The sequence below is a fragment of the Nannospalax galili genome, unplaced genomic scaffold, assembly GCF_000622305.1.
Source record: "Nannospalax galili isolate Female #2095 unplaced genomic scaffold, S.galili_v1.0 scaffold113, whole genome shotgun sequence".
Lineage (NCBI taxonomy): Eukaryota > Metazoa > Chordata > Mammalia > Rodentia > Spalacidae > Nannospalax > Nannospalax galili.
Genome location: NW_008335444.1, coordinates 6,146,811 through 6,174,808, shown reverse-complemented (window position 1 = coordinate 6,174,808; position 27,998 = coordinate 6,146,811). Strand labels below are relative to the sequence as shown.

At 43.8% G+C, this 27,998-nt stretch overlaps 2 protein-coding genes across 5 annotated transcripts; both read left to right on the top strand.

The window, feature by feature from the left end:
- The first annotated feature begins 2,858 nt into the window (after positions 1-2,858).
- LOC103731849 (NADH-cytochrome b5 reductase 1) lies at positions 2,859-9,038 on the top strand. Its single transcript, XM_008830339.3, has 9 exons — positions 2,859-2,995; positions 3,280-3,429; positions 3,566-3,638; positions 4,303-4,409; positions 4,944-5,073; positions 6,212-6,295; positions 7,289-7,374; positions 7,838-7,937; positions 8,270-9,038. The coding sequence occupies exons 1-9, from the start codon at positions 2,981-2,983 to the stop codon at positions 8,440-8,442; spliced, it is 918 nt and encodes a 305-aa protein (XP_008828561.1). The 5' UTR covers positions 2,859-2,980; the 3' UTR covers positions 8,443-9,038.
- A 2,778-nt stretch (positions 9,039-11,816) lies between these two features.
- On the top strand, positions 11,817-27,998 carry Adipor1 (adiponectin receptor 1). 4 transcript variants are annotated; one of them, XM_008830338.3, is made up of 9 exons: positions 11,817-12,010; positions 15,279-15,345; positions 18,491-18,725; positions 19,602-19,718; positions 20,716-20,887; positions 21,394-21,580; positions 23,584-23,771; positions 26,663-26,856; positions 27,155-27,998. In XM_008830338.3, the coding sequence occupies exons 3-9, from the start codon at positions 18,585-18,587 to the stop codon at positions 27,281-27,283; spliced, it is 1,128 nt and encodes a 375-aa protein (XP_008828560.1). In that variant the 5' UTR covers positions 11,817-12,010; positions 15,279-15,345; positions 18,491-18,584; the 3' UTR covers positions 27,284-27,998. The 4 variants fall into 4 exon arrangements, with proteins under 4 accessions (XP_008828560.1, XP_008828558.1, XP_029418042.1 ...); XM_029562182.1 differs by having other exon boundaries at positions 11,933-12,413; positions 27,155-27,996; XM_008830336.2 differs by lacking the exon at positions 15,279-15,345 and having other exon boundaries at positions 11,873-12,010.

Sequence of the window (27,998 nt, the reverse complement as noted above, 5' to 3'; positions counted from 1 at the left end):
ATTTAATTTTATGTCTTAAAGGGTTTATACTGACTACAATATTGTATAACTGTATTAATTCAACTGTAAACCTAAAAATTTACAGCCAGTCTTGAAACAGATGCATCTTAGCTCTGGAAATTGTTATTGACTATGTCAATGCTGTTGTCATGAAATGCTTCTTCTAATTATATGGTTATTAAATAAAAATTTTTTTAAATTAAATTGGATAAATTCCATAAATCCCCCTTTTCCTCCCAACGAGGAGTAAATGACAAATTACTGAGTCATAGTAAGGCATAATTCATCTTCAGGACTGGTAACATGGGACCACAGAATCTTGTCCCAGAAAGGCCCAGCTTTCAAATCAGGACAGCAGCCACTCTCCACCTCCTACAGCCTTCATTTTCAGGACTAAGCAGCTCATTCACAGGTGTTGGCTGTTAACGTTTTAGAGAGAGGCAGTCATGACAGAGGCACTGAGTCCAATTGTCCTTTTTTTTGGGGGGGAGGTCTTTTTGAAGCAGGGTCTCCCTGTAAGCCCCAGCTGTTGTCCTGGAACTCATTATGTAGACCAGGCTGGCCTTGAACTCACAGAGATCTGCCTGACTCTGCCTCCCAAGTGTTGGGACTGCAGGTGTGAGCCACCACACCCAGCCCAATTGTCCTTTAAGCAAGAAGTTTATTAATGTTAATAGCATGGTAGAGGGGGCTGAAGTAAAGTTTCAGTTCACCCCAAGACAAAACAAAGTGTCTTCTTTTTAAGGTCTACAAGGAAGAGGTAGGGAAGAGGGTGAGGTGCTTACCACCAGAGCATGGGGCCAGATTAATATGGGACCTGTGGGGCATGACACATGGGATGTATGGGGCTGTTGATACTTAAGACATGACACATGAAACATGACAGTAGTCAGGCTGCAAATCCTTAATGGCATGGAGGTTGGGTTCTTGTCAGCCCTCTGTGGTTAGGGACTATTTACTTAGAAGGCCTGTGAGAAGTCTAGTCTTTTCTGTCAAAATGACTTACCAACTCTATGCCTACTTCTTCTCATGTTCCTTCTCCCCCAGGTTCATTTGTTAAGAAATATGTGTTTCCCAACCAGATGTAATCAAACTCCTGAACTGTCCCTGTGCCCCAACTCATTTCCCAGGATGCTTTGGTATTTAACTAGATGTGTAACCTGTACCAGTGCTGCATTCTTCCTTTGTTCTTCTTTGTCGCCCCTCAAACCAGCTAATCAGGAGTAGACTGTGACGTTGAATCTCAGTCAATGAGAAACAGTTGAGCTGTCCCCCTGCACTGAGGATAAAAGACCAAAAGAAAAATAAAAAGACAAAGGCTATTGTGATAGTGTGTGGTGTGTGTTTGCTCTCTAGAATGCCTTAATTTGAGTAGTGGTCTCTTGATTTGGGACCCTGATTTTGTCTCTAACAATATGACAGTTGAGATCATTCAGTTAGTTCTCAGGATAAGCCTAATCTCATATCCCCATGCTTTCCAAAGACATACTCTTACTGGTTCAAGAATGTTCCTTTGAACTCTAAGTATGATCTCCTCTTCCTCTTCTCTCACATCCTCCTCAGTAAATGGAGGAAGACCTGGAACTTCTCCAGACAGAATTGACTAATAGAAAGTGTGGCTTTTTGGCTTAAATGAAGTGAAGGGAGTCAGAAATTCTAGAGCATAATTCCATGGGTCGCTCAGAACAGAAAAGGAGAAAGAAAGCGATCCCTCCCTTACCTTGACAGGCATTTCGCCCCACCCTAGCACACCCTGACTTTCCTCAAGACACTGTACAAACTGATCTGAAAATTCTGACTTGGATGTACCCAGGTCTGAGTGACATTTTCAGCTAGCCCAGAAAAAGGAAAACAAAGTCTTTCTTAGATCATTTCGAACTTACTGAAAAATGAGGCTTCAATGTCCCTGCTGCCCTGAAGGTGGTAGTTTCTGATGTTGACAGTAACATGTGTGGAACTCTCATCAATCACTGTACATCAAACAGCAAATGTCACTCTGGAGATTTGTTTGTGAGAATGCATGGTCATCTTGGCAAATGTATAACTCTAGTGGCTTCCAGTATCTGTCTCCTGTTCCATGCTTCTGCTGCCAACAGAGCTGAGTCCTAAACTCTAAGGGAGTCTCAGGGCTATCTCTGAGTTAATAGTAGTCGCTATACATCCACTGGATACTTTGTTCTCTGATAGCATTACACTAAGTACTCATATCTCACTGGGCTTCATAACACTATGAACCGAGTGTCCTTCGAAAATGATGATGTATATCCATCTATTGATGAAGAAATACAGAGAAATGAAGTAAGTTGTTCAAGGTCACGAGGCCAATAAGGACTAGAGACATCATTCTTAGGCGTATAATTCGCCTCTAGAGCCCAGATCTTTACCTCTGTTAAGGCGAAACCATACCGAACATAAAGCTTGACTTGACTTGGACCCAAAAGAACTGACTGATTCTAATGAACTGATGTCGTAAACAAAACCAGTTGTTTTGTCCAGAGAACTGGGAAATGAAGTTGCCAGGCTCTTCTTCCTTCCTGAAAGAGACTTCACCAGGCGGTTCAACTGTCTGGCAAGTCAGTCTGTCCAGGAAAAAAAAAAAAAGAAAAACAGAGTGGCTACTGGATGATTAATTTCGGGCCTTCCCGTTCTACTTTTAGCCTGGCTTGGCTCAACACTCCACTTTCCATGAGGCGTTTGCAAACTAAATTTCTCATCTCACGAGTTAGCCTGGCTCGGTGTTAGCTAGAACTGCCATCCCTTCCTTTTGTGGTAAGGGCAAGTGGCAGAGGCCAGAAAGCTGGAAAGTGGGACTGGAACTGCAGATAGAGGTGATCCAGAGCCCTTAGGCCAGTCAGGAGGGAAGGGGCGGGGCATCCCAGCCAGCCCCGCCTCTTTCAGGCCCCTCCCAGAGGCCCCGCCACCCAGCCCTCGCGCGGCGCTTTGTGGGATCTGTCAGCCCCAGCTGGTGCGGGACGCGGCCATGGGGATCCAGCAGGTAAGACCCTCGGTCGGTGTCCTGCCCCCTGGGACCTCGCCCCAGCTGGTTCTGGGCAGTCAGCCCAGCCCCGCAGGGCTGTTCGGGTCCTGGATGCTGGGGTCCTGCTGCACCAACACTGGGCTGGAGACCCTGCTTGCTCACCTCTCCTGCTCCGCATGCTTTCTGTTAGAGCTTGGTTGGGATCGCCACCCCTGGTCGTCAGGGAGGGTGGCCTCGGGAGGGTTCCACCCACGCCTTGGCTCTTCCCCAGTGTGGCGATCACGCTGCCTCTTCACCCACAGAGCCCAGTCCTTCTAGCCTCTCTGGGGGTGGGGCTGATCACTGTGCTCGGCCTGGTTCTGGGTACCTACTTAGTTCGAAGGTCCCGCCAGCTGAGGGTGACTCTCCTGGACCCAGATGAGAAGTACCTGCTGCGACTGCTGGACAAGACGGTAAGATGTGACGAAAAAGGCATGGGTAAAGGGGACCAGAGTTGTAGTTTGAGTGATGGCATCCACGGTGGTTTGCTCCAAGAGACTAGGCAGCGCCAGACCGCTTTCCTGAAATATCTTGTTATCCATCCTCCAGACTGTGAGCCACAACACCAAGAGGTTCCGCTTTGCCCTGCCCACCGCCCACCACATTCTAGGGCTGCCTGTGGGTAAGGAAGGGGGAGTGGGCCCCTCTCCTTGGGATCCCAGGAGGGCAAATCACTGCTTCCCTCTTTTCCCTCCATGTGTCATTTCCCATCTCTCCCATGGCTTTGAATCCTCCAGGCTTGAAGAACCTCTGGGCTCCTTTAGGGTGTGACTTCTGTGCCCCCAGGCATCTTTAACACCCAGCAGTCCTCCCTCTTTCCTGTAGGACTTGCTCCTAAGCCTTGCCCCAGTAAACATAATTTCTTCCCATTGTACAGACCTGCTCACTGCTGTTAAGGGCCTGGCAGTAGTTGAGAGGAGTTTCTCTGATAGGAGGCTGGAGAGAGAGCCTGCTGAGGAATCTTGGGGTGAATCCTCCCTATTGGGAAATTTCTTGGATCCGCAGCAGAAAACAAAACATTGTGTTCTCTCAAATTTGAGTCGTTTTGTTGTTGTTGTTTGTTTTGTTTTGGTGTTTTTGAGACAGGATCTTCCTGTAGCCCCAGCTGGTCTGGAACTCCCTATGTAGATCAGGCTGGACTTGAACTCACAGAGATTGGCCTGCCTCTAAAGGGCTGGAACTAAAGGCATGCACCATCACGCCCAGCCTAAATTTGAGTATTTTTAAAAGGTGATAAGGCACAGCACATCCACAGCAGCTTATGTAGATCTCTCTGTGGTTCCAAGGCAAGCATGTCTACCTCTCTGCCCGAATTGATGGCAGCCTGGTCATCAGGCCATACACTCCTGTCACCAGTGATGAGGACCAGGGCTTCGTGGATCTTGTTATCAAGGTAAAGTATAGAGAGGAGCTCCAAGGGCTAGGGAAGATGACAGGCTCACTGGGTAAAGAACGCGTGCAAGCATGGCAACCTGAGTTTGGATTCCTGGAACCCAAGTAAAAGCTGTACATAGTAGTGCATACATCTGTAATCTCAGCTTGCGACTGGGAGATGGAGGAGGCGACCAGAGAATTATCAGAAGTGGAGCCTGGGGACCAGTTAGGCTTGCAGTGAACAAAAGAGACCCTGTCTCAAACAAGGTGGAGGACTCAGACAACATCTGAAGTTGTTCTCTGACCTCTCCATACTTGCTGGGGCAGGTGTGTACCCATGAACAGACTCTCCCCAAAAGAAGGGAACCCTAGAGGCTCTTTGTGAGGTTTTTTTGAACTTCCCAGAGTCCTCTGATAGCAGAAGATGGCAGGTTCTCTGTGGATATGAGGAAAGTGCATGACCTAGGGGGAAAGATACATGTGTAATGCCAGATTCAGCCTCTGTCACATCCCAAATAGGGTATTTTCTTCCTCTCTTCCTCATCCTCATCAGGTTTATCTGAAAGGTGTGCACCCCAAATTTCCCGAAGGAGGAAAGATGTCTCAGTATCTGGATAGCCTGAAGATTGGGGATGTGGTGGAGTTCCGGGGACCAAGTGGGTTGCTTACTTACACTGGGAAAGGTGAGTATCTGTTTTTTCCTTAGGCCTACAATCTCACTTCTCCTATTCTATAGTCTCCTTGGTACAGTTTGTATATGTGTTTGTGTGTACATGTTTAAGGGATCCTAAACATAGCACAAACATGACAGAAAGGCGGATTTCAATCCTATTCATCCAGGAGCTAGTTCCTCATCTACCTGAGTTTACCACTCATGGCAGACAAGTGTGGAGATCACCAGAGTAAACCTGTGCCTCTCCTTTTCTCCCTCAAATAGTCTTCCCTTTGGCTAAGAATCAAAAAAGAAAGCTTTAAAAATACTTTTTATTATTTTAAATTATGTGTATGTGTGTGTATGGGGGGGGGTATGTGCACATAAGTGTGGGTGCCTGTGGAAGCCAAAAGCATTGGATCTCCTGGAGTTATGTGATGTGCTGGATAGCTTTAGTTGTCACCTTGACACACCTGGGTAGAGGGAGCCTCAATCTTCTTGATTATTGAGTAATGTGGGAGGGCTCAACCCACTATGGGTGGTGCCACCCATGGGCAGGTGGGCCTATTTTGTATAAGAAAGCAGGTTGAGCAGGGATCAGGGGAGCAAGCCAGTTAGTGGTGTTCCTCCATGGCCTGTGCTCCCGATCCTGCCTCCAGGTTCCTGCCCTGAGTTCCTACCTTGGGCTTCCTCAGTGATGAACTGTGACCCAGGAGATGTAAACCAAATAAACCCTTTCCTTCCCAAGTTGGTATTGGTCAGTGTTTTGTCACTGCAATGGAAAAGCAAACTAGAGCAAATGGGGTTTTAGCCCTTCTTGTAGGAATAACTGGATGCCTTATCATGCCCCTGGGGCTGCTCTTGGCCACTAGGAAAAGTAGACTCACACCTGGACCCAGGCCAGTCACCCCACACTAGGGAGTGACCCTCTGCCAGAGATGCTGATATTCACTATGTGCCACTGAACTGACTGGCAGGCAGATAGCCCAGCCCCATTGTCCCTCAGGTATAATTGTCAGGGTTGGCTCAATTCAAATCTCTGACCAAGTCCTAGGATCCTATTTCCTAGCAACTGCTAAAATGGGCTACAACATATTTTCAAATCTGTATTACATAGTTTCCCATTTTGACTTTGCTTTTCTTACCTGTCTTTTCACTCACCTTCTCAGGAAATTTTAACATTCAACCCAACAAGAAATCTCCACCTGAAACTCGAGTGGCAAAGAAACTGGGAATGATTGCTGGGGGAACAGGTATGTGTCACTTGAGGGCCATTTTCACCCAGTATTATTGGATTTTGCTATGCAGATTCCCAAGTGACCTGAGGTTTGGTAATAACAGACAAGATGTTAATTAGCAGATTACATTCAGTGTCTAGAGCTCCCGAATAGCTGTAAATATAAGCAAATAGAAAACTAAAAGGAAAATTTACTGATAGAACAAACTGAATGGATTTAATGATTTTGAGAGAAATAGCTAACAATAAATAGTTGAGAAGAAAAAAAATCAGGGCTGGTGATACAGCCCTGTAATCCCAGATACTTGGAAGCTGAGGCAATAGGATCACAAGCTCAAAGTCAGTTGGGTGTAGTGGTGCATGCCTTTAATCCTAGCACTTGGGAGGCTGAGGCTGGCAGATCTCTGTGAGCCTGGGTCTACATTGCAAGTTCCAGGCCTGCCACTATCGTTAAGACCGTTTCAAACAACAATAAAACAACAAAAGCATTCAAAGTCAGCCTGGACTACATAGCAACTTTCTAGAAAGTTCCTAGCCAACTTAGTAAGATCCTGTTTCAAAATAAAGGAAGAGAGCCGGGGGTATAAAGCACTTGCCTAGCATGTTTAAGGCCCTTGATTCAGTCCCCCATATCAAAAAAGAAAGAAAATTCACATCAGATTTCCTATGTTTTAAATGTATATATTGGATGCATATTATCCAAATATGCAACCAGCATTATAAAATAGGTAGCTATGCACTTCCAGAACTCTCACCACTGAATCAGAAGGGACATTAGTAATATATGACATTTGAGTTCCAAAGGACTTTCAGACAAATTGTCTTAGTGTGGACTTGCATGACTATTAAGGACAAATATACTAGTAGAGGTCAGAGGATTAGGTCCAAAAGGAAAATGTATACCATGTGACTGCTCAGATTTGAGATGACAGGGTTGGTCAGCCAAGGAGCTAGAACAGAACAGAGAGAGTATGGCTACCACATCTAACTAGGGGGTATCCTCGTGCAGGAATCACCCCAATGCTGCAGCTGATCCGGGCCATCCTGAAAGTCCATGAAGATCCAACTCAGTGTTTTCTGCTTTTTGCCAACCAGGTTGGTTTGCTTTTTTTAGTCCCAGCACTTCAAAGTTGGGTGTGTGAGTAGGGCTGAGAAATGTGGAACCAATGGATAGAACTAGCCCAGCACCTGTTGTACCATCTGTCCAAACTCTGCCCCCTGCAAAGCACAGGGTCCTCTACCATAATATGAAGGAAAGAGGACTAGTATTGAGTCAATTTTTTTCACTGGCTCCCAAGGAAACAAGATTTAAGGCATCACATGCTGAGCATAGAAACTTAGATCTTCTTGGTCAAATATTACTTTGTAATGTAGAAATAAAGGCCATTTCGCCTCATCCTTTAAAGCACTGCAAGTCTTGCTTCATCCCTAGAACTTTAGCATGCCTTTAGTATTCCTTTTTTTTTTTTTTTTTTTCTTGGTTAGGAGCTGTGATAGCAAGAACTTTTCTGATGTGAACCTGAGATGGCTAAGGCTTTGCTTCCCATTTGCATTTCAGACTGAAAAGGACATAATCCTACGGGAGGACCTAGAGGAACTGCAGGCCCAGTATCCTAATCGCTTTAAACTCTGGTTCACTTTGGACCATCCCCCAAAAGGTATCTTGCCATTTCTCAGCATCCGGATACACCCTTGATAAAAAAAAAATCAAGGCCTTTGCCTTCTGTGGGTTCTGGTTTCAGTGAAACTGACCCTCCCTGACACTGCCAGAATCCCAAGTCTGAGTACACAGACATAGTGGTCTCTGGTCCCTTCCTTCAGGCTCCTATTTACCAGGTGGGTGGCAGGGATATGGCTATAATTGCTGCTACAACCTAAGACCTTCTCAGGAGCCCCTTAAGGTCTTCCCAGTAGTCTGTCTTAGAGGGTATCATATTCCCTTGCTGGTATGGGTCTGAAGAATCAGTTCTCCCTCTGCTCTGTACTCCAGATTGGACCTACAGCAAAGGCTTTGTGACTGCTGACATGATCCAGGAGCACCTGCCTGCCCCAGCAGATGATGTGCTGCTGTTGCTCTGTGGACCACCACCAATGGTGCAGCTGGCCTGCCACCCCAACTTGGACAAGCTGGGCTATTCACAAAAGATGAGGTTCACCTACTGAGCACCTCCCAGCCTCCTTGATCCCGTGTGTGCAATCATCCCTAGTCAATTCTCAAACATTGTAATGCCTAGATGCCTTTTCTGAGAGCAGCAGCCTTTTGTGTCTTATTCTGGAACTGAAATCTGGATGCTTACTGAAACAACACTCCTGTAGCCATGGAAGATGAGGACTGAGTCACTCCCTAGAAACCTCCCCAAGGCCCATGGACCACTCTCTTTCTTAGGGTCAGAAAGAAGGGAACTTGTACATTTATTATAAGATTGGTTGGTTCCTGAGAGCATCATATACTTGTCTATGATGACTGTGCAATGCATTTTACTCAATATTTAATGCTTTACCTATGGGCAAATTCTACTTATGTGAGTGCAAGTTGAATAAACTTGTAGGCATAGTCCTATATAACAGTAGGTAAAGAGGAATTTTTTTTTCAGAATTCCAATCGTCAGAGAAAGGAGCCTAACACATATATTTGTGTGCTTGTATCTCTCAGCTCCTGTCCAGGCTACAGGGAAACAGTTACCAACAACCTAAGATCACTGTAGTGGGAGTCTTTGGTTGTTTGAATAAATGGGGCTGAAGCCCTGACATGATCTCAAGGAGTCATTGCTTGGGGTCTTTGTTTCTCAATGCCTAAGGACTTTGGGAGGGAAGGCCTCCAAGCATAGAGTCTCCTGAGTCTTCTAAAGAGCATTGGAGCAGTTGTACCACATGCTGAAATGTGAGCCACCACCAGACCCAGTGCTCATTTCTGCAGCTGTTTCAGTAGAGCCAGGGCTCAACTCTTCCCTGGAGGCTTTGGATGTAGGGGAAGGAAAACATAGATGAAGTTTTTTTTTAGTACAGATATCCTTCCCAGCAGTCCCTTGATTTGGCCAGTCTTCCCCTTCTTTCTGGGGACCTGCCTTCACATTATTTATCCTTCAGTGTACCTGGCAAATAAAACAAAATATTGCCTTCCCGTTTGGAAGAGTTACCTTCCCCTTTACAAAGTAACCTGATATCACCAGCTCTGAACAGACTTGGTGACTAGATAGAGTTAGCCTTTTCCAGGTCCATCTGTCCTGAATGGCCTCTGGTTGTGAGAGCATGATCTAGTCTACCCCCTTCACCCAGGATAGGACTAAGGCAACTTCTTTGACTTCCTCTTTGTTAGCCTTATTGGGACAAAGCAATCTTTGGATTCAGTTGGAAGGTCAACATTGTTTCCTGCAATGAATATCAATGAATATGGGACCCTTAGCACTGAGAGAGAGAGAGAGAGAGAGAGAGAGAGAGAGAGAGAGAGTGCTATACCTGGCAATAGGACAGTCTTCAGTCAATTCTGGTGTTACTCCATCTAATACATCCTTGTTTTTGAAACAGGATCTCACTATGTAGCCCTGGCTGACCTGGAACTCACTGTGTAGATCAGGTTGACTTCAAACTCACAAAGACCTACCTGCTTCTGCCTCTTGAGTGGTGGGATTAAAAGTGTGCACTACCACACCTGGTTTTCCATCTAAAATATCTTGATCAGCTACTATGTATGTGGCACTGTGTTCTGTGAGACACCTTACTATCAGTAAGGAAAGTTTTGCTTAGGATAGTTAAGCTTAGTGAAGCAGCTCAGCCAAGAGAATTTCCCACATGTAAGCTTACCATTCCTCATTTAGCACAGAAATAAGTCAGCCTCATTCATTCAACCCACAAATATTTATTAAGGACACATCATGTGACCAAGCAATATAATAAGTCTTGAGGATATGGCTGTGGTTGAGAATACCTCGTGGTAGATCACCGCACCCCCCCCCAAAAGCCCTCAAAATGAAAGATAAGTGACAAATAATCACAAGACTGTGATTAACGCTGCTTCCAGAGATAGATACAGGGTTCAAATGGGAAGGGATTGAGGAAGAGTCAGAGGAAGGAAAGGAGAAAGAAGTAACAACTTTAACAGACATGTCTGGTGGACAGACATGTCCAGTACGGTGCTAAGATAACCATTTTGCTAATCCTGTTAGTTGAAGATCAAGGATTTGCTAAAGAAAATAGTTGGTCAGTGGTAAAGCCTGAATCTGACTAAAATTATCTACAGCCAAAGCCAAACCTAGAACTAGGTAGGCATTGTAAACTGCTTGGATCTTTTGGTAGACAGTGAGGGAAAGGCAACAGAAGGATTGGAGTGTGAAAGCCTGAAGGAGTGAAGGAGAATCAGGAAAAATTAACTGAGGCCCAAAATGGCAGAGGAAGATGGAAGATGAAGCCTGCAGTAGTTTAAAGCAACTTGCAAAGAGCCATGCCAAAGAAACGAACTCAATCTAAAATTTATGAGGCGTTTTAACAGCAGGCAACACATTAATAGCTAGCCATTATGAATCACTAATCATTTTCCAGGCATCATACTAAGATCCTGCAGCAACTGTTTTACTTAGTCCTGACACAGACCTGATGAAGTACTATTTCCCCCTATCTTTTAGATTAGATAATTATTTGGAAGGACTCAGTAATGAGCTAAAGATCAAAGTGTGGCTAGGAAACTGGGTCTATGTGATCAGAAAACGATCAGTCCTCAAATCAAGTGTTACGTGGTTCAGCACGGGCAGAGCACTACCCTATTGCCTTCCAGGTGTGCCCACTGGATCATATGGGCGCATGAGCTGGGGAGGGTTCTCAAGCTAGACTGGTTAGAAATAACTTTGCCCTTCCTGAGAAATAACAGGAACCAAAACTCAAACCTTGTTCAGGCACATGGCAGTCGCTCACTAAATAATGTACAGAAGGAGGGGAGGGAGGGATCAAGAAATTGGAGATGGGATTAAGAAGTGTTTCAGAGCCGGGTATGGTGAGGTGGCGCACACCTGTAATTACAGCACTCTGGAGACTGAGGCAGGAGGACTGCCACGAGTTCGAGGCCAGCCTGGGCTACAGAATTAAATCCTTTCTCAAACAAAACAACAAAAAAGTGTTTCAGTGTTGGTGAGGTGGCTCAGTGGTTGAGAGGTTCAACCAACAGCACCAAGAAAAAAAGAGTTCCAGAGATGAACTGGAACGACAAACACTAGCAAAAAAAAGGTGCGGATTATTTCCCGGCCTACATGAGGTGTATGGTAGGAAATTCAGCATTCCTTCTCAGGGATCGGTCTAATTCTCTGGATGTTCTCCATCACGCACTCCCGCACTTCAGACTACGCTGGAGGGATGGAGTTTGCAATTGGACAGTGTGAAACGGCCGGAACCAGCGATTGGTCAGACCCGGGAGGTGGGCCTGCGCCGGGGCGGAGCCTCCGCGGGGAAGGTGGGACCAAGCCTGAGGGGGGCGGCCCTAGGCGAGGAAGAGGGGCGGAGCCTGCGCGGGGGCGGAGCGGAGGAGCGTGCGGGTGATTGAGACCTGAGGAATGCCTGGATTGGAAGGGGCGAGGTGGAGCCGAAGAAGGTGACGCGACTGCGGAGGTGACGCCGTGCGGCCGCGCGCCCCTTCCGGCGCGAGGCGGGCGCTGAGGATCCAGCGCTGTTTGGCCGCAGCTGCCTCCAGTGCCGCGGGATGTAGCGCAGGGGCCCGCGGCCCCCAGCAGAGGCAGCTCGCCTGGCCGTAAGTTTTCCGGGAGGCCGGTGGACAGGACTCGGGCTCTGCAGGCCCGCGGAGGGGACAGCCCAGGTGTACCCCGCTCTGAGGTCCCGAGGGTCGCGGCTTCTCACCGGGCTTGACTCCCAGCTCCGCGTTTCCCGAGGTCGCGCTGTAAACATTTCCGGCCCCTCCCACGCGCGGTGCGGGTCTGCTCCGCCCCCGCCCCCCGCAGTCCCCGTTCCGGGTAGTGCTGCTTGCTCGGCCCCGCACTGTGACCGCAGTGCTCCGGAACTGAGCCGTAGTGTTGGGTGCCAGAGCATCCGCCCCGAGTGGCCGGGAAGCCCTAAGTCTCCTGGCCCTACGTGACGTGCCCCCACCTTGATGGGGTTGGAGGAGAGGTTGATGGACAGTCGACTGGTCACCTAAGGTAATCCTCAGAGGTAGAATGGAAGCAAATGCTAAAGTACTTTGGGGGAAGGACCAGACTTCATCCACTCACAAACGTAGGGTTGATGTATGTATGCTGTTTTAGAAACGCTGTTTTAGAATTTGGGTCTTCAGGCTCTCGGTTTTTGAGAAAATAAGCGTGCTCTGCCTCAGTTTCTGGAGCTTCACGGGCGGAGAAACTAAACGAATTTCAGTTTTCACAAGTTTCGGGTGGCAGTGAGGCAGTAGGAGGCCATGGTATCTACCATATTAATAAGATTATTTCCCCCAAGTATTTAGCAGATGGGCTAGATATGCTGTGGTAAATCAAATGAAGATGGTAAATGGCTCGCTCTTTTCAGAATCGAAGTAATGGTGGGATTTGTTGACTGATTTTCTTATTTGATAGTGGCCATCAGTACACTGCCATGAATTTAGATAGGATGGTGCTAAACAGATTGTAATGTCAGGGTTCCCTGCTTTAGTCCAAAAGTAGTTTCCTTGTACCTATATTGTGATTGGTGCGTGGGAAATCAATCTTAAAAGCTGGTATTATCCGTGAAGGCTCATCTTAACTATACCTACTTGCAGAGTAGACTCTGAAGTTGTCCTGTTCACCGTGGTCCAGAAATGACATGATTTCTGAGGAATAAGTGATAACTGCCTGCACATAAGAGAGAATTGTAGGATGCAGCTTTAATTTAGTAGGCCCCCACTGCTGATTGGGTAGAGTACACCACAGCTTTTAGGATGTCTTTTCAGAATGACCTCATTTTGCCTTTTCCAAGATTCCCTGATGGAAAAATGGATTACTCACTGTCCTGGGTGCCGGATTTCTTCGTGCCCTTGTTTATACTACTGTACCCTCCTGGAATGCCCTGCTACCATCTCTATCAAATCTTTTCTTAAAATACTTCCCCAAAGCTTTCCTGATCACTTCAACTAACACGGAGCTTTTCTTCTCAATTCCTCCCACACTTATTGGCACTTAGCCTTATAGCAATGCTACTAGAAAACAAGTTTTTCTCCTTTCTTTAGAGGCCCTACAACCATTTCAGGCCTCCTACTCTTCCTGCCTTATCTCTGTAGCTAGAACACTGTATATATTGTAATACTCAAAAATTATTCTGATTAAAGGACAGCTGTGGCCCTTCCTTGTAGACCAGTAAATTCATTCTTTACTTCTGTAGAAAGTAGTATAAAGCCAACCCCAAACTCTTAACACTCCTGCTACATTATCCTTCCCATCTACTGTGATTACCCTGTTGTCATCTTTATAACTAGAAGGTATAGTAAAGTTTTTGTTTTTGTTTTTTTTCTTTCTGGTGCTGGTATTTATCAAAGTTGTTACATTTTGTCCTTACTGTCCCTTTGTTCCTAATTTTACCTATCAGACAATTTACTCACCATGCTGAAGCTGGTCCCATTTTGCTGCTCAAAATGTTGGGGGCATGAGGAATGATGATAAAGTTTGTAGCAGTCTTGAAAAGATCTTGAAAATGCCCTGTAGCCAAATCAGGTACAGCTGATTGGTTTTTTAGGCCACACCTGTCAGTTTGCTTTTGGTCCTTGGGGCTTTTAAATGAGTGCTGTTTTATGCAACTGTATTGACCAAATATTTATAAAAGAGCTAGCAGAGCTAGCTAAGGTACTTACATGGTGGTGTATGTCTGTAGTCCCAGCATTCAGGAAGCTGAAGCAAGAGGATTGCCATGATTTCTAGACCAACTTGGGTTACACAGGTTGCATCAGGCCAGCCAGAACTTCATAGCAAGACCATGTCTCAAAAAGGCAGGAGTGGTGGTATGAAAATCCCTTTTCTCTTTCTTCTCCTTTCTTCCCTCCTCTTCCTTTTAATTATTGTTCTGGCTTTAGGAAAATTTACCTGCCTCTGAGATTAAAAAACCTTCTATTGGGATAGCTTTAACTGGTAGAAAGCTACAAAGAAAGTTAGACTGAGACTTGTTCCCCTTCAGATTCTGAGTCTGATGATTCGCATCAAGAGCTGAGATCCTGTTACTGGAGTTTCATAATTTCAAACACAGCCCTTTGCCTTGACTCATTTTTCTCTAGTAGAGTTAAGAAATTAACTTCCCTGACAAAGAGTAGGTAGAGGAGAGGATGGGTCTTTGTCCATATTGCTAACCTGGTCTTTCTTTAGAACAGTGAGAATCGGGCTACACATAGAACCTACCTACAAAATCACCTAAGAGTCCAGAACCTCAGATAAAATCTTCTAGAACCTTTGAGCCTTTTACTCCAGGGAAAGAGTGTGTCATAGCTTGGAAAACTTGGGAACTGCTCCAGAGAATAAATATCTTCAAAATCTCTTAAGGGAAATAAACTCTCCAGTTAACTGGCTGGTGATTAAGACTCAACTTTTTCTCCAAGTTTGGTGCAGGATTATCTTATTTGTAGGAACATAAAACACTTCCCTTTCTCCACAGCTTTACTCTATAATATCCTACATTTTTCCAGTTGAGACGCTTAGTGGTAACGGTTTATTAGCTTGAGTTGAAGAAATCTCATCAAAAATGCACTCTGGAGTTTGGTTCAATTATAATTTGCTGTGTTGGGTGTGGCAAGTTTGAGAGGAAAGGTGTTTGCTCTAAAATGCATAAAGGACATAGAAAGCAAAGCTGGCCCAAAGTTGGAAGTGTATCTTGGCTCTCTTAAGTCTTTGGGAGTCAGTCTTAACACCTTAGGGGTTTGTGCTGATTTTATGTTAACAGTCTAAGATGCTTGTAATGACCAGTTGTTGGTGAGTGGTCCACTCCCATAGAAGTGTTATTTTCAGGGTTTGCTCTTTTTTCTTGCCAGACCTCAGATCCCTATCTCTCCCTTTCCTGTCTCTGTGTTGCTACAGTTTAGAAGACCAAACTGGACAATGGACTTTGCTCACTATGCTGACATGATCTCCATTGACCTTCATTGTATGTACTTTAATGCATGATGATATACTTTGTATGATGAATTGCAGCTGATGGTTGCTTTGTAGGTTACCTGTGGTGGCTGTTAGGGTTAGTGACTCTGGGTCTAAGAAGATGGGATGGGTAGTAGCTAGTGATAGAGGAGCTGGACAGAAGCAGAATTAACAAAGGGTTTGGACTGAAAAGGGAAAGAACGTTGATGATGGCTAAGAAATTTTAAGGTGTAAAACTTTTTAGGTCAAATAAATGAGTAAAATTACCAAGTTGGACTCTGTTCCTGATCTTTAGACTCTAGCTGTACAACTTAAACTTTGTATCTTTGTTCTTGTTGCCACTAGTAAAATAATTATACAGCACTCAACTGAATTAAGTGTGTGACCATTCTACCTCAAAAATTCTCTTCTCCTGTTCCCCTGGAACAATGAAATTGTGTCATTTAATTTGGACATATCACAAACTTAACTCATGCCATCTGATTATACCAGAAACAGTGACATAACTTGTTCAACTTATATTTCACACAAAACCTTAGACTGTTTAAGGTTCTAGTACTAAATTTGTTAAATATTCAGTAATCGTACTCTGGGAGAACAGATAGAATAAAGGCCCACAGTATAAGAAAAAGTACAGAAACCTTGGCCAGCAGTAAGGTTAATCATACATTAGATGATTGAAATGTGCCCCCATTCATTCATTCATTTCGAAATGTGGGTTCTGACCAAAATTATAGATATGCATCATTTTATGAGCAATGTAGTATTGCATTCCAGAATGTGAGTGCTTTTTGTTTAGTTTCTGTCCTGGTGGCCTGCTTTAAATAACTGGTAACTTAGTGTGCTCTTCTTTTCAGACTTTGTTGAAGGTGCTTAGAGCTATTTGCTGCTTGTTTGTTGCTCAGTGTTATAAATTACGTCTTAGTAGAGCTTTTTATTTAGTAGTACTTCACTTTAAGGAAATATGTTTAGAGGTCAGCTGTTGAGGAAGATTTCCCAATATTTCTTCTCACGTGAGCTGCCTATCTGCTGAGGTTTTCAGGGGCCTCTGGTTTCCTGTTCCTGAACTCTCAAGTGTTGATTATGACTGTGTGCTGGCATCTGTCTTGTCACAGTCTTGTATACTTAAGGAAGGAGGAACTGTTTGTCATCCTGTAAAGGTCTACTGTACAATGAGTTATTGTTTGTGTCTCTTTGAAACTAGATGTGACTCTTTCAGCTATATGTATGTGTTAAGCAGAGAATGATGCATGATTGCCCTAAAATTTGAGGATTATTCTCACCTGAGGGCAGATTAAAGTATTAGTCTGGTGTCTCCAGAAAGAACCAATAGGAAATAGGTAAGTAGGTAGGTAGATAGATAAGGGGATCTGTTATGAAAATTAGCTCACACAACTGTGGAGGTTAACTCCCATAATAGACCATCTGCATGCCAGAGAACCAGAGAATCCAATGGTGGTGTAATTATCAGTTGGCGGCTGAATGCTTGAGAACCTGGGCTGCTGGTACAAGTCCCAGAGTCCAAAGGCCAGAGAACTTAGAGTTCTGGATGTCCAAAAGAAGTATTTCCATCTGTAAAAAGAAAGTTCACTTTTTGTATGGTTCTTTTCTATGGTAACCTCACTGGTTAGACTGGCGCTCTCCCACTGGGTAAGAGCAGATTCTTCCTTACTCAGATCACTAAATCAAATGTCTCTTCCCAAAACCCCTTCACAGATCCACCCTTAAAGAATGTTTTACCAATTATCAGAATGCCCCTTAATCAAAACAAGCTGATAAACCTAAAATTAACCATCATACCTGACTACATATACCTAATTATAACCCCCGAGAAGGAACTGGGATTACTATTGGTTAAAAACTAGTACAAGATGCCAAAGATGTTTGTTTATATAGTGAGCTGCCATGGGTGATGCAGCGTGTCCTTAGGGAACAGTCAGTGTTTACTTATCAACATAAGAGGTTCTTAAGCTTCAATTTCTGTCCCATAGTATAGCCCACTCTAGGCCCTCTGCATTGTGCTGTGCTTATTAAGGCTTAGTTAACCAGTACAAGAAAATACTAATATTCTGGCTTGTGCTGTTGCTATGATTAGACAAAGTCCTTTCTGTCTGGGAGGAAGAATAGCTAGTAATTTACAACATAGTAGAAGTCTTTGAAATTTTTCCTTCTCTTTTCTCTATTATTTATACCTGCCTGAAGCCTAATTAAAAATATTACATCAAGTCCAAGGCAGGATAACCAAAAATGTTTGTTTTCTGAGAAAACTGAATGTTGGTTGTCCTAAATGATACATACACCTGTATCTAGTTTCTGAAAAACTAATTTGAGCGGGACTTAGATTTATGGGTTGTGGTGGCTGGAACAAGCTTTTGCAGAGCCAGTGATTAGGTATGTATGTGGCAAAGGGCTGCCTCCTTGTCTTCAGCTTCCTGCTTGCAGGTAAGTTACTGCTTGCTGTAAGAGAAAGGTGATGAAAGCTTGTTGGAGTGTCGAACCTAGGCTGTAACCCTAAAATAATAGTAGCTTTGCAAAGGAATTAACCAGTGAATATATCTAGCCTTTTCCATGTAAGACACATTTGTTCAAATATTTATAGATAAAGGCTAAGTGAGTTTAGTTGGCATTTAGTTCATTATTAAGCCTGTGTGATATTTTAATCATTGTAACCAGATGTGGGCTGCATTTGAAAAAGAAAGAAAACATTTTTATTGAATACACTGCAAGAGGGCATTAACAGAAGAACAGCCTTCAGCTGGGCTTATTTTTGTTCTCAGTCTCAGAGCTAGACCTTCCGTGGGCAGAGTGAATTTGGGGAGTAGACATGCCTCTTCTCACTAAGTGGGCTCCATGCCTATAGGAGGGACTTTTTAGTGTGGGGACTGTTTCTGGATGGTGACAATTTAGTGCAGTGACTATAGATCCTGTGACAGCAAGGAGATCTAGGTGTTAAATTTTCAGCTTCATATATAAGATTAGTGAGTTTCGGGGCGAAGGGTAATACTAAAGAGAAGACAGGAATAGATTTCATCTAACGATGAGCAAGCCTTTACAATTAAGAGACAGTATAAGCTGATTAGCTGTGTCTTATTCATTGTGGAATTACAGACATGAATTCTACATCATCAGTACCCTTCATGTTTGTTTGCTTTTAGCGTCTACTATCACAGGAAGATCTCTGCCCCCTGGGGCTGAGAGACCCCAACCTTTCCCCAAGCTGAAGCTACAGGGTATTGAGGTACCAGCCAGATGTCTTCCCACAAAGGATCGGTGGTGGCACAGGGCAATGGGGTACCATCCAGTAACAGAGAAACTGACACAGTGGAACTAGCTGAACTGGGTCCCCTGCTGGAAGAGAAAGGCAAGCGGGTAACCACCAATACAACTAAGGTAAGGTGTCTCCCAGAATTGTTCTCCTGACCAGTGCCTCTCAAACAACCTCTTTATTCTCTAATATTTCAACCTTACTTCCAAAGGGAAGAACCATGGTACCTTGGGAACATCTCTATCCAAGTGTATCATACTATATTTTAGGGATCTTTTCATTTTTCTCTCTATGAGCTTTGTGGAGTTCATTTCCCAAAGTGTACCTAGTACTTTTGTAAACAAGATTGCCAGGGAAATCCCTGAGACTGCTTTTTTTGTTGTTTTGAAAATTAGTAGACTAGAAGAGAAAACTATTCGGGAAATTGGGGAAAGTTGAGGACTGCTTGGCCTAGAGAAGAGAATGTGGGCCAGTGAGATGGCTCAGTGGGTAAAGGTGCTTGCTGCCAAGCTTGATGACCTGAGTTTAATTCCTGGAATCTATGTGGTAAGAGAGAACTGACTCCCTCAAGTTGTCTTCTGGCTTCCACATGCATGTTTTCATGTGCACACAAGCCCACGAATATGTACAGTAAAATAAATGTAAAAAACATTTAAAAGAGAGAATGGGTCATTTGGCCATCTAGGGCGATACGTACCTATAAGAAAATTTACATGAATAAAGAGTATATAGGGCAGGTGTCCTTTAAAGGTTAGGCTCTGCCAGAGTCTACCTCCTCTATGCCATATAGAACTTTTAACTTCAGCAATGGCAAAGCAAGAATCTCAACCTATAGTGTTGTGAATTCAGTAAGAGTCATGCTTTTGGAGAGGAGACAGACACAAGGCTTTATGGAAGAGGCTGGATGGAATGCCTTGAGTTTGGGCTGCTTTGGATCAGTACCAGGAATGGTATAGTTTAGGAGATGATATTCTGGATTGGTGTGTTTGTTGTTTCCTTAGACTAAGGAAGAGCAAACATGCCCAGTGCCTCAGGAAGAAGAGGAGGAGGTGCGGGTGCTGACACTTCCCCTGCAGGCCCACCATGCCATGGAGAAGATGGAGGAGTTCGTATACAAGGTATAGTCTAGAACTTCTGTCGTGGAAAGAGAAGGGAAGCAGGCTTTTCTGGGATATTTCTAACTGGCAAGCTTAACTGGAGTTGAAGAACATTTACTCCTGTAGTTGGGCTTGGCTTTTTTGTTGGTTGGATTTGTTTTTTTGACTAAGGTAAAGTAACTGAAAGTGAAGAATAACTAAAATTTACCTACTATGTTGGGCATTGTTCAAGATAAACACCAAAATGGGTCCTTACCTTTTTTTTTCTGAGGATCCCTTTGGCAGTTACCAAAATACTTAAATACGATAATATGAGCTCCTTTAATGTCATATTAAGTGTCTGTGGCAGGCCCTAACATAAATATAAAATTTGTACTTCTAAATAGTTATAGATAGAAACATCATTTCAAGATATCTGTAAAACTTGTATATAGAAATGTATTTTCAGGGTTGGCAAGATGGTTGAGTGGGTCAAGGTGCTTGTTGCCAAGCCTGATGATCTGGGTTGAGTTCCTAGAGCCTACACCATGGAAGGAGAAAACCAATTCCCACAAGTTGTCTTCTGGCTTCCACATGAGTACTGTTGCACATGCATACATACACACACCCCACCCACCACTTTTTAAGTTAGAATTTTTGCCTTGCCTTACAAAGATGTAGTCCCAGCCCAGTAAGAACTTAAAATGTGACTGGGGTCAAGGAGCGTGAGAGACAAAAAGAATCTCCCGGAAAAGGGCAGAGGAAGGATCTATGTTTATGAAAAACATGTCTATAATTTCTTTTATTTCATTTTAATTTTGAGATTTCAAGGAGCCTAAAAAAGGTCAAAATATGAATCATGCTGATCGAATTGTGTTGTGTCTTTGATTCCTCCTAGTCCAGACTCCTCCCCACTGTGGCTTGGGTCCATCTGAAGCCTGACTGATAGCTTTTTAGCTCAGTTCATCAGTGCTTCTAATATTTTCAAGAAAGCTAGTTTTCGCCATGGCCCCATCTAAAGGCACTGTGTGTATTGTAGGTCTGGGAGGGGCGTTGGAGGGTCATTCCATATGATGTGCTTCCTGACTGGTTAAAAGACAATGACTACCTGCTACATGGCCACAGACCACCTATGCCCTCCTTTCGGGCTTGCTTCAAGAGCATCTTCCGCATCCACACAGAAACTGGCAACATCTGGACCCATCTGCTTGGTGAGTGATTTGAATGAGGAAAAATCCAATTTTTATTTTATCATGTTATTTTTTGAAGTGCTATACCACTAAGCAGTATTCTCAGGAAGAAACCCAGTCTTAATTACCAAGGGATTCTATAGCATTTGTCCATGGGGAAAGAATAAAGTTGCTCTCAATGTTTGATAGCTGGAGTCTTGTCTTTAAACCACCATTGACCTTAGTTGACTCTTGATTGCTAATCTTTAAGACTGAGGGTAGAAGGCCAAAAATAAGAAACTGGGACTGGCCAGGCATGGTGGTACATGCACACCTTTAATCCTAGTTCTTGGCAAGGCAGGGGCAGGTAGGTTTCTGTGAGGTCAAGGCCAGTGACCAGCTACATAGTGAGTCCAAGGCAGGCTGGGGCTACAGGAAGACCCTGTCTTATAAAAAGGGGGTGGGGAGTGGGGGACTGGAGAGAGTGTACTTTACCCTTTTCTCAGTTTTCTGTTTTTGTTTTTTTCTTTTCTTTTTCCCTTATGTAGGTTTTGTGCTGTTTCTCTTCTTGGGAATCTTGACCATGCTCAGACCAAATATGTACTTCATGGCTCCTCTGCAGGAGAAGGTGGTTTTTGGAATGTTCTTTTTGGGTGCAGTGCTCTGCCTCAGCTTCTCCTGGCTCTTCCACACTGTCTATTGTCATTCAGAGAAAGTCTCTCGAACTTTTTCCAAGTAAGTTGAAAGAACAGCAGCAGCAAAGACCATGTGCATTATTGTCGCATCCTGTTCCAGTGCTGACCAGGTGGTTAGGGCCCCTCTAACTCCTAAGGAATCCCTGTTGTGGCCAAGGAAATTAAACTTTTGTTACAGCAAGTTGGTAAAGTTTTTCTTGTAAAAAGTTCGTGAAAAACTTATGCAACTTCCTCTACAGGAATTCTGGGATGCAGTTTTTACCTGAACAGTACTATCTTTTATGAAACTTGAGGAGTCAGTGGGTTGCTTTTCAAGGCCTCATACCAAATACTAGCTTATCTTTCTGTTGGCTCGGGCCGCAGTGGGGCGTGGCAGTCTGTGCCTCTTGCTGCTCCTGCTCCCAGGCAAAGAAAGCTTATCTTTGTCACACAGGCAATTCTAGAAGCACCAGTGTCTGTCAGATGCAGTTCCTTTTCCTCAGTCCAGCATGGGGTTCTGTTTACTTGTGTTCTTGTTGTTGTTATTGCTGTTTGTTATGGTAGTAATGGTGGTAGATTCCTTTTGGCTACTGTCTGTCAAAGTGCATAATTTCCCCTTTTCTCAGTTTTCTGGGCTTTTTTTTTCCCCCCATGTAGGTTTTGTGCTGTTTCTCTTTTTTTGGGAATCTTGACCATGCTCAGACCCAATATGTACAGACTGCACCTATATTCTTAGCTACTCAGTGGGCTGATGGGAGGACCACTTGAGCCCAGAAGTTATAGACCAGCCTGAACAACATAGCAAGACCCTGTGTCAAACCAAAAAGGAAAAGCTGTACATATAGTCTTCAGGAGGCTAAGGCAGGAGATTGCTGTGAGTTTGAGGCCAGCCTGGACTACATAGTGAATTTTAAACCAGCAGCCTGGACTACAGAGCAGAACTATCTAAAAAGAAAAGAAAGAAAAGAAAAATGAAAAAGGAGGTCTGGCCAGATGGCTTGGTAGGTAAGGGTACTTATTACCAGATGACCTAAGTTCAATATCTAGAACCCAAATACATGGTGGAAGGCAAGAACCAACTCTTGCAAGGTGTCCTCTGACTTCACATGTGGGCCATGGTGAATACGTGCACATACACACACAGATTATTATTATTATTTTTTTTTGTTAAGGAAAAAGTAAACAGAACAAGCAAAAGTATACCTAAAATCAAGAACAAGTTGGAGAAGTCAAGCATAGTGGTACAGGCCTTTAATCCCAGCCCTTGGGAGGCAGAGGTAGGTGCTTATTTTGATATATCACAGTGAAAGATTTATCGTCCTCTTTTTTTTTTTTTTTTTTTTTTTTTTTTTAAAAAAAAAAAAAAAAAAAAAAAAAAAAAAAAAAAAAAAAAAAAAATGGAGGCAAGCTGGGGCTACATAATGAGTTTAGGCCTTTGTCTTTCAACAAACAAAAATATCTTAATAATGCTCCTAAATCTAAAGGTTTTGTTTTTAGAACTCTACCCAATTGGGAAAATATGCAGAACCCCCGAAGTATGATACTAGGAACTAGCAGGATTGTGGTAGAACTTTTAAAAGGGTTTGTTTTGCCCAGGCTGGCCTTAAACTCAGTATGTATTCCCTAAACTCTTCATTCTTTAGATCTACCTCCCAAGTACTAGGATTACAGGTATGAACCACTACACCTGGCTTTCTTAAGAGAATTTTTTATTGTAAAGCAAAAAATGCTCAACCCTGTGGAGTTTTTTGCTGTTTTGTTTCGTTGTTTTGAGACAGGGTCTCACTATGTAGCCCTAGCTGACCTGGAACTCACTATGTAGACCAGGCTAGTCTCCAACTCAAAGAGATTGCCTTCTTTTGCCTCCTGAGTGCTGAGATTAAAGGTGTGCACTACCACACATGGCAACCCTGTGGAATTTTGGTACAGGATAGATTCTAGGGAGTAGTGAGACTAGAGACAATCAAATCTGGGTTGCAAGTAAAGAACAGTGAACTCATGTATGAGCCACAGGACTTCTTCATTTCTCCATTCATTCATCTGATTTTTGTGGCTTGCTTTTAGACTGGACTATTCAGGGATTGCTCTACTGATTATGGGGAGCTTTGTCCCCTGGCTCTATTACTCCTTCTACTGCTCCCCACAGCCACGGCTCATCTACCTCTCCATCGTCTGTGTCTTGGGCATTTCTGCTATCATTGTGGCACAGTGGGATCGGTTTGCCACTCCTAAGCACCGGCAGACAAGAGCAGGTGAGTAGGGCTGGGCCTGGTGCTATACACCTTTAAACTACTTAAGAGGCTAGACTGGTTCAGATGGATCAGAAGTTCAAGGGCAGGGGCTGGAGAGATGGCTCAGCTCTTAAGGGCACTAGCTGCTCTTGGAGACCTGGGCTCTGTTAACAGCGGTCTGTAACTCCAGTTCCAAGGGATCTGATGGCCTCTTCTGGCCTCCTCAGGCATTGCCCAACACGGGTACACTTACAGTACATGCACACTTAAAATACTTGCACGTATAACACTCATACGCAATAAATAGTTTTTGTAAAAAAAATTCAAGACCAGTGTGGTCATCTAACGAGATTCTGTCTAGAAACAAAAAACAATGCCATGCTACATAGCATGCTTGCATGTACGAGGCCCTGGTTTCAATCCCTAATACCCCAAATAACAAACAAGCTTAGTAGGTAAGAAGGCATGTTATAAACCTCAGCAATATTAGACCTTGGGCCTAATTGGCCTAATTCTAAGTTTGTGAAACCCACCCAACCCTGATTTATGTTGAGAATTTGAAACATGGCATGAATTTTCAAAGCTGTTTTCCTTCACATTTCATACCATTTCAGTACAATGTTGATGGGATGGATCATCATCCAGCCAGACAACTGGCTTCAAGTGTACTCTCTGACTGCTCTGTTACTTTAAGACAGTTCAAAAACAGCAAGCACTGTCATTTTAGTGAAGGGGGGGTGTTAAAATTAACATACAAAGCCAGGTGTGATTTATGCTTATAATCCCAGTACTTGGGAGACTAAAGCAGGATGATTACAGGAGTTTGAAGCCAGTTTGGCTACAGAGTAAGACCCTGTCTGAAAACAAATAAAACAACACACCCAGAGGTATTTTACCAGGAATGGGATTTCTGGTTTGGTGAATAAAATACCTTGAGCATAAATATTAGAAGTAACTAATGTAATAGTTGTAAGCATATTGACTTACATAGATTTATTTTCATTTTATGTGTATGAGAGTATGCCTGCATGTATGTAAGTGCACCAGTGTCTTGCAATGCCTGTGGAGGTCAGAAGGCGGCGTCAGATTCCCCTGGAACTGGAGTTACGTAGAGCTGTTAGCCACCATGCTGGGAATTGAACCCTGGTCCTCTGTAAGAGCAGTCAGTGCTCTTAACTGCTGAGCCATCTCTCCAGCCTCAACTTAGATTTTTTTTTACTTACAGCAATACCAATTACCACTAGTTTTCAACCCACTTATTTAATTAATTTATTTATTTTTGGTCTTTTTGAGACTGAGTCTCCCTACAGCTGGCTGGAACTCACAGAGATCCACCTGCAGCCTCCCAAGTGCTGGAATTAAAGGCGTGTGCCACCACACCTGTCTCCTTTGTGTATGCCTACAGCTTCAGATAGCTGCTCATCTGGGTATCTCCTGTCCACTCAGAAGATCAGAGTCTTGGTTGCTTAAGTCTTTTTAATGATTTTTAAAAATATTTTGAGAATTTCATACATGTATATAGTCTATTTTGATCATACCTACCCGTCCCCCAATTCCCCTAGACCTTCCTGAACACATCTGCCTTCCAACTTCATGCCCTCTTTTTTTTGACACAGGGTCTCCCTGTAGCCCCAACTGGCCTGGAACTCACTATGTAGGCCAGGCTGGCCTCACAGAGATCTGCCTGCCTCTGCCTCCCGAGTGCTAGGATTACAGGTATGAGCCACCATGCCCAGCTCCCTTTTATTTTTTAATAACCCCTTGAGTCCAGTTGATGTTGCCCATATGCACGTGGTTCCATTCCCTCCCTCCCCCAGCAGCCATCAGCTGCCAGTAGCTCCTCAGCTAGAGGGCAGGGTCTCATGAGCCCCTTCCCAATGCATGCTGAAAATTTTTTTAAATTAAGATTTTTATTTATGCGTATGTTGTGTGTCTATGTGAATATATGCCAAATGAGTGCTGGTGCCTGTGGAGGCTAAAAGAGGGTGTTGGGTCTGCTGGAGCTAGAGTTGCAGGCAGTTATGAGCCATAATGGGTGCTGGGGACTGACCCTGGGTCCTTTAGAAGAGCAGTATGTGCTCTTAATCACTGAGCCATCTTTCCAGCTTGCATACAGGAATTTTGACTGGTCTGAATCATGTACAGGTTGCTTTACGATCTTAATGGGAGACCTTTCCTACCCTTCTGGCGGATCTGTACCAAGTCAGCCATTGAAGGATTTTTGGCATACTTTAAAAATTTTTTTATTTTACTTATGTGTGTCACATGTGTGAGGGTGCCCACAGAGGCCAAAAGAGGGCATTGGATCCCCTCAAGCTGGAGTTACCAGATGGTTGTGGGCCACCTGACATGGGTGCTAGGAACCAAACACCAGTTCTCTGGAAGATCAGCAAGTGTTCTTAACCACGGTGCCATCTCCTCAGCTTCTTGACATAACATCTTTGCCTGAATATGAGATGTTGGGCTGGAAATATGGCTCAGTGATAGAGTAATGCCTTGCCAACATGCCCAAATTCCTCGGTTCAATCCCCAGCACCACCAAAGGAAGAAAAAGAATATTTGGGTTTTATGGAAGGGGGTGTTTTGTCTGGTTTGGTACTCACTATGTACTCCAGGCTTGGTTTTTTTTTTTGAAGCTGTGGCAGTCTTCCTGTCTTAAGTCTCCAAGTGCTGGATTGTAGTATGTGCCATCGTTCCTGGCTCAAGATGTTCTTGGTGCTCAGTAATAGCTGTCTCTTCATTCTGGACCCACAAGAACTATCTAAAGACTATTACCCATCTTGGCTAAACTTCCTAAACATGTACTACTCATCAGAAAATAGCTGTGTATCTTAAACATGGATTCTACATTTGGCAGCAGAGCTTTCCATGTAACTATTCCCTGATTGACAAGTTGTGTTTGCTTTGTTCAGGAGTGTTCCTGGGACTTGGCTTGAGTGGTGTTGTGCCCACCATGCACTTTACTATCGCTGAGGGCTTTGTCAAGGCCACTACAGTAGGCCAGATGGGCTGGTTCTTCCTCATGGCTGTGATGTATATCACCGGTGCTGGCCTTTATGCTGCTCGGATTCCTGAGCGCTTCTTTCCTGGAAAATTTGACATATGGGTAAGAAATGACTCCTTCAGCAGGGTCTGTGATAGGGAGTGACTGGCCCAGTGTCAAAGTTCTGAGTAAAAGGTTATAAAAGATTGCATTGTGAAAGATTTAGATATAAATGAGTGTTCATTAGTGGAGGAGGATAACATATTGGCAAAACTGATGGATTTTTAAAGAATTTTCTGTAAGTATGACTTTTATGTTGTAAAATAATTTCTAAGGAGAAACTACAAGAGACAAATGCTTTCTCCTCCTTATTCTAATTCCTCGCATCATCCCAACAGTTGTTCTCTGTTTATTCCTGCAGTTCCAGTCTCATCAGATTTTCCATGTTCTGGTGGTGGCAGCAGCTTTTGTCCACTTCTATGGAGTCTCCAACCTTCAGGAATTCCGCTATGGTCTAGAAGGTGGCTGTACTGATGACTCCCTTCTCTGAGCCTTCCCACCTAAGGGGTGGAGGAGGAACTTCCCAAGTGCTTTTAAAAAAAATTACTTCTTTGCTGAAGCAAGAGGAAGAGTCTGAGTTGTCTGTTTCTAGAAGAAACCTTAGAGAATTCAGTACCAGTCGCTTCAGCTCACTTTCACAGCCATTAGGCAATAAACTTTCCATTCCTTAGCTGAGGGGCGTTGGGATGGTCAACACAGCTACCCCCTCCTCACAGCCACTTTCTCAGCAAAACAACTACTGGTCCTTCATGGACAGGACTTTGAAGCTCACGTTGAGATTTCACCCATTCCTCCAGCCATTTTGGGGAAAAAAATTATGGACTGATTCTTCAGAAATTGCTTTTTTCTTGAAGAAAATATTCCCCCCTTACCCTTATCCTTACTTTGTAACCTGGCTTATAACAGGCCATCCATTTTGTAGCACACTTTTCAAAAATTATAACCTGGTCCCATCTTTCTAGGGCCTGCTTACATGACAGGAAAAATAAAACCACATTTTATGTAGCCCGGCTAATCATGGAAATATGTCCTGGCTTTAAATAACTTGAGTTTAATTTTTTTTCTTGCCAGAATAAAATTAAAATGGGGAAGATATTTAATATTTAATACTAAGCTTTAAAAAGAAACCTGCTATCATTACTATGTATCTTGATGCAAAGATTATGATGATAATAAAAGTACAGAAGACACTTGGCATTCAAAGA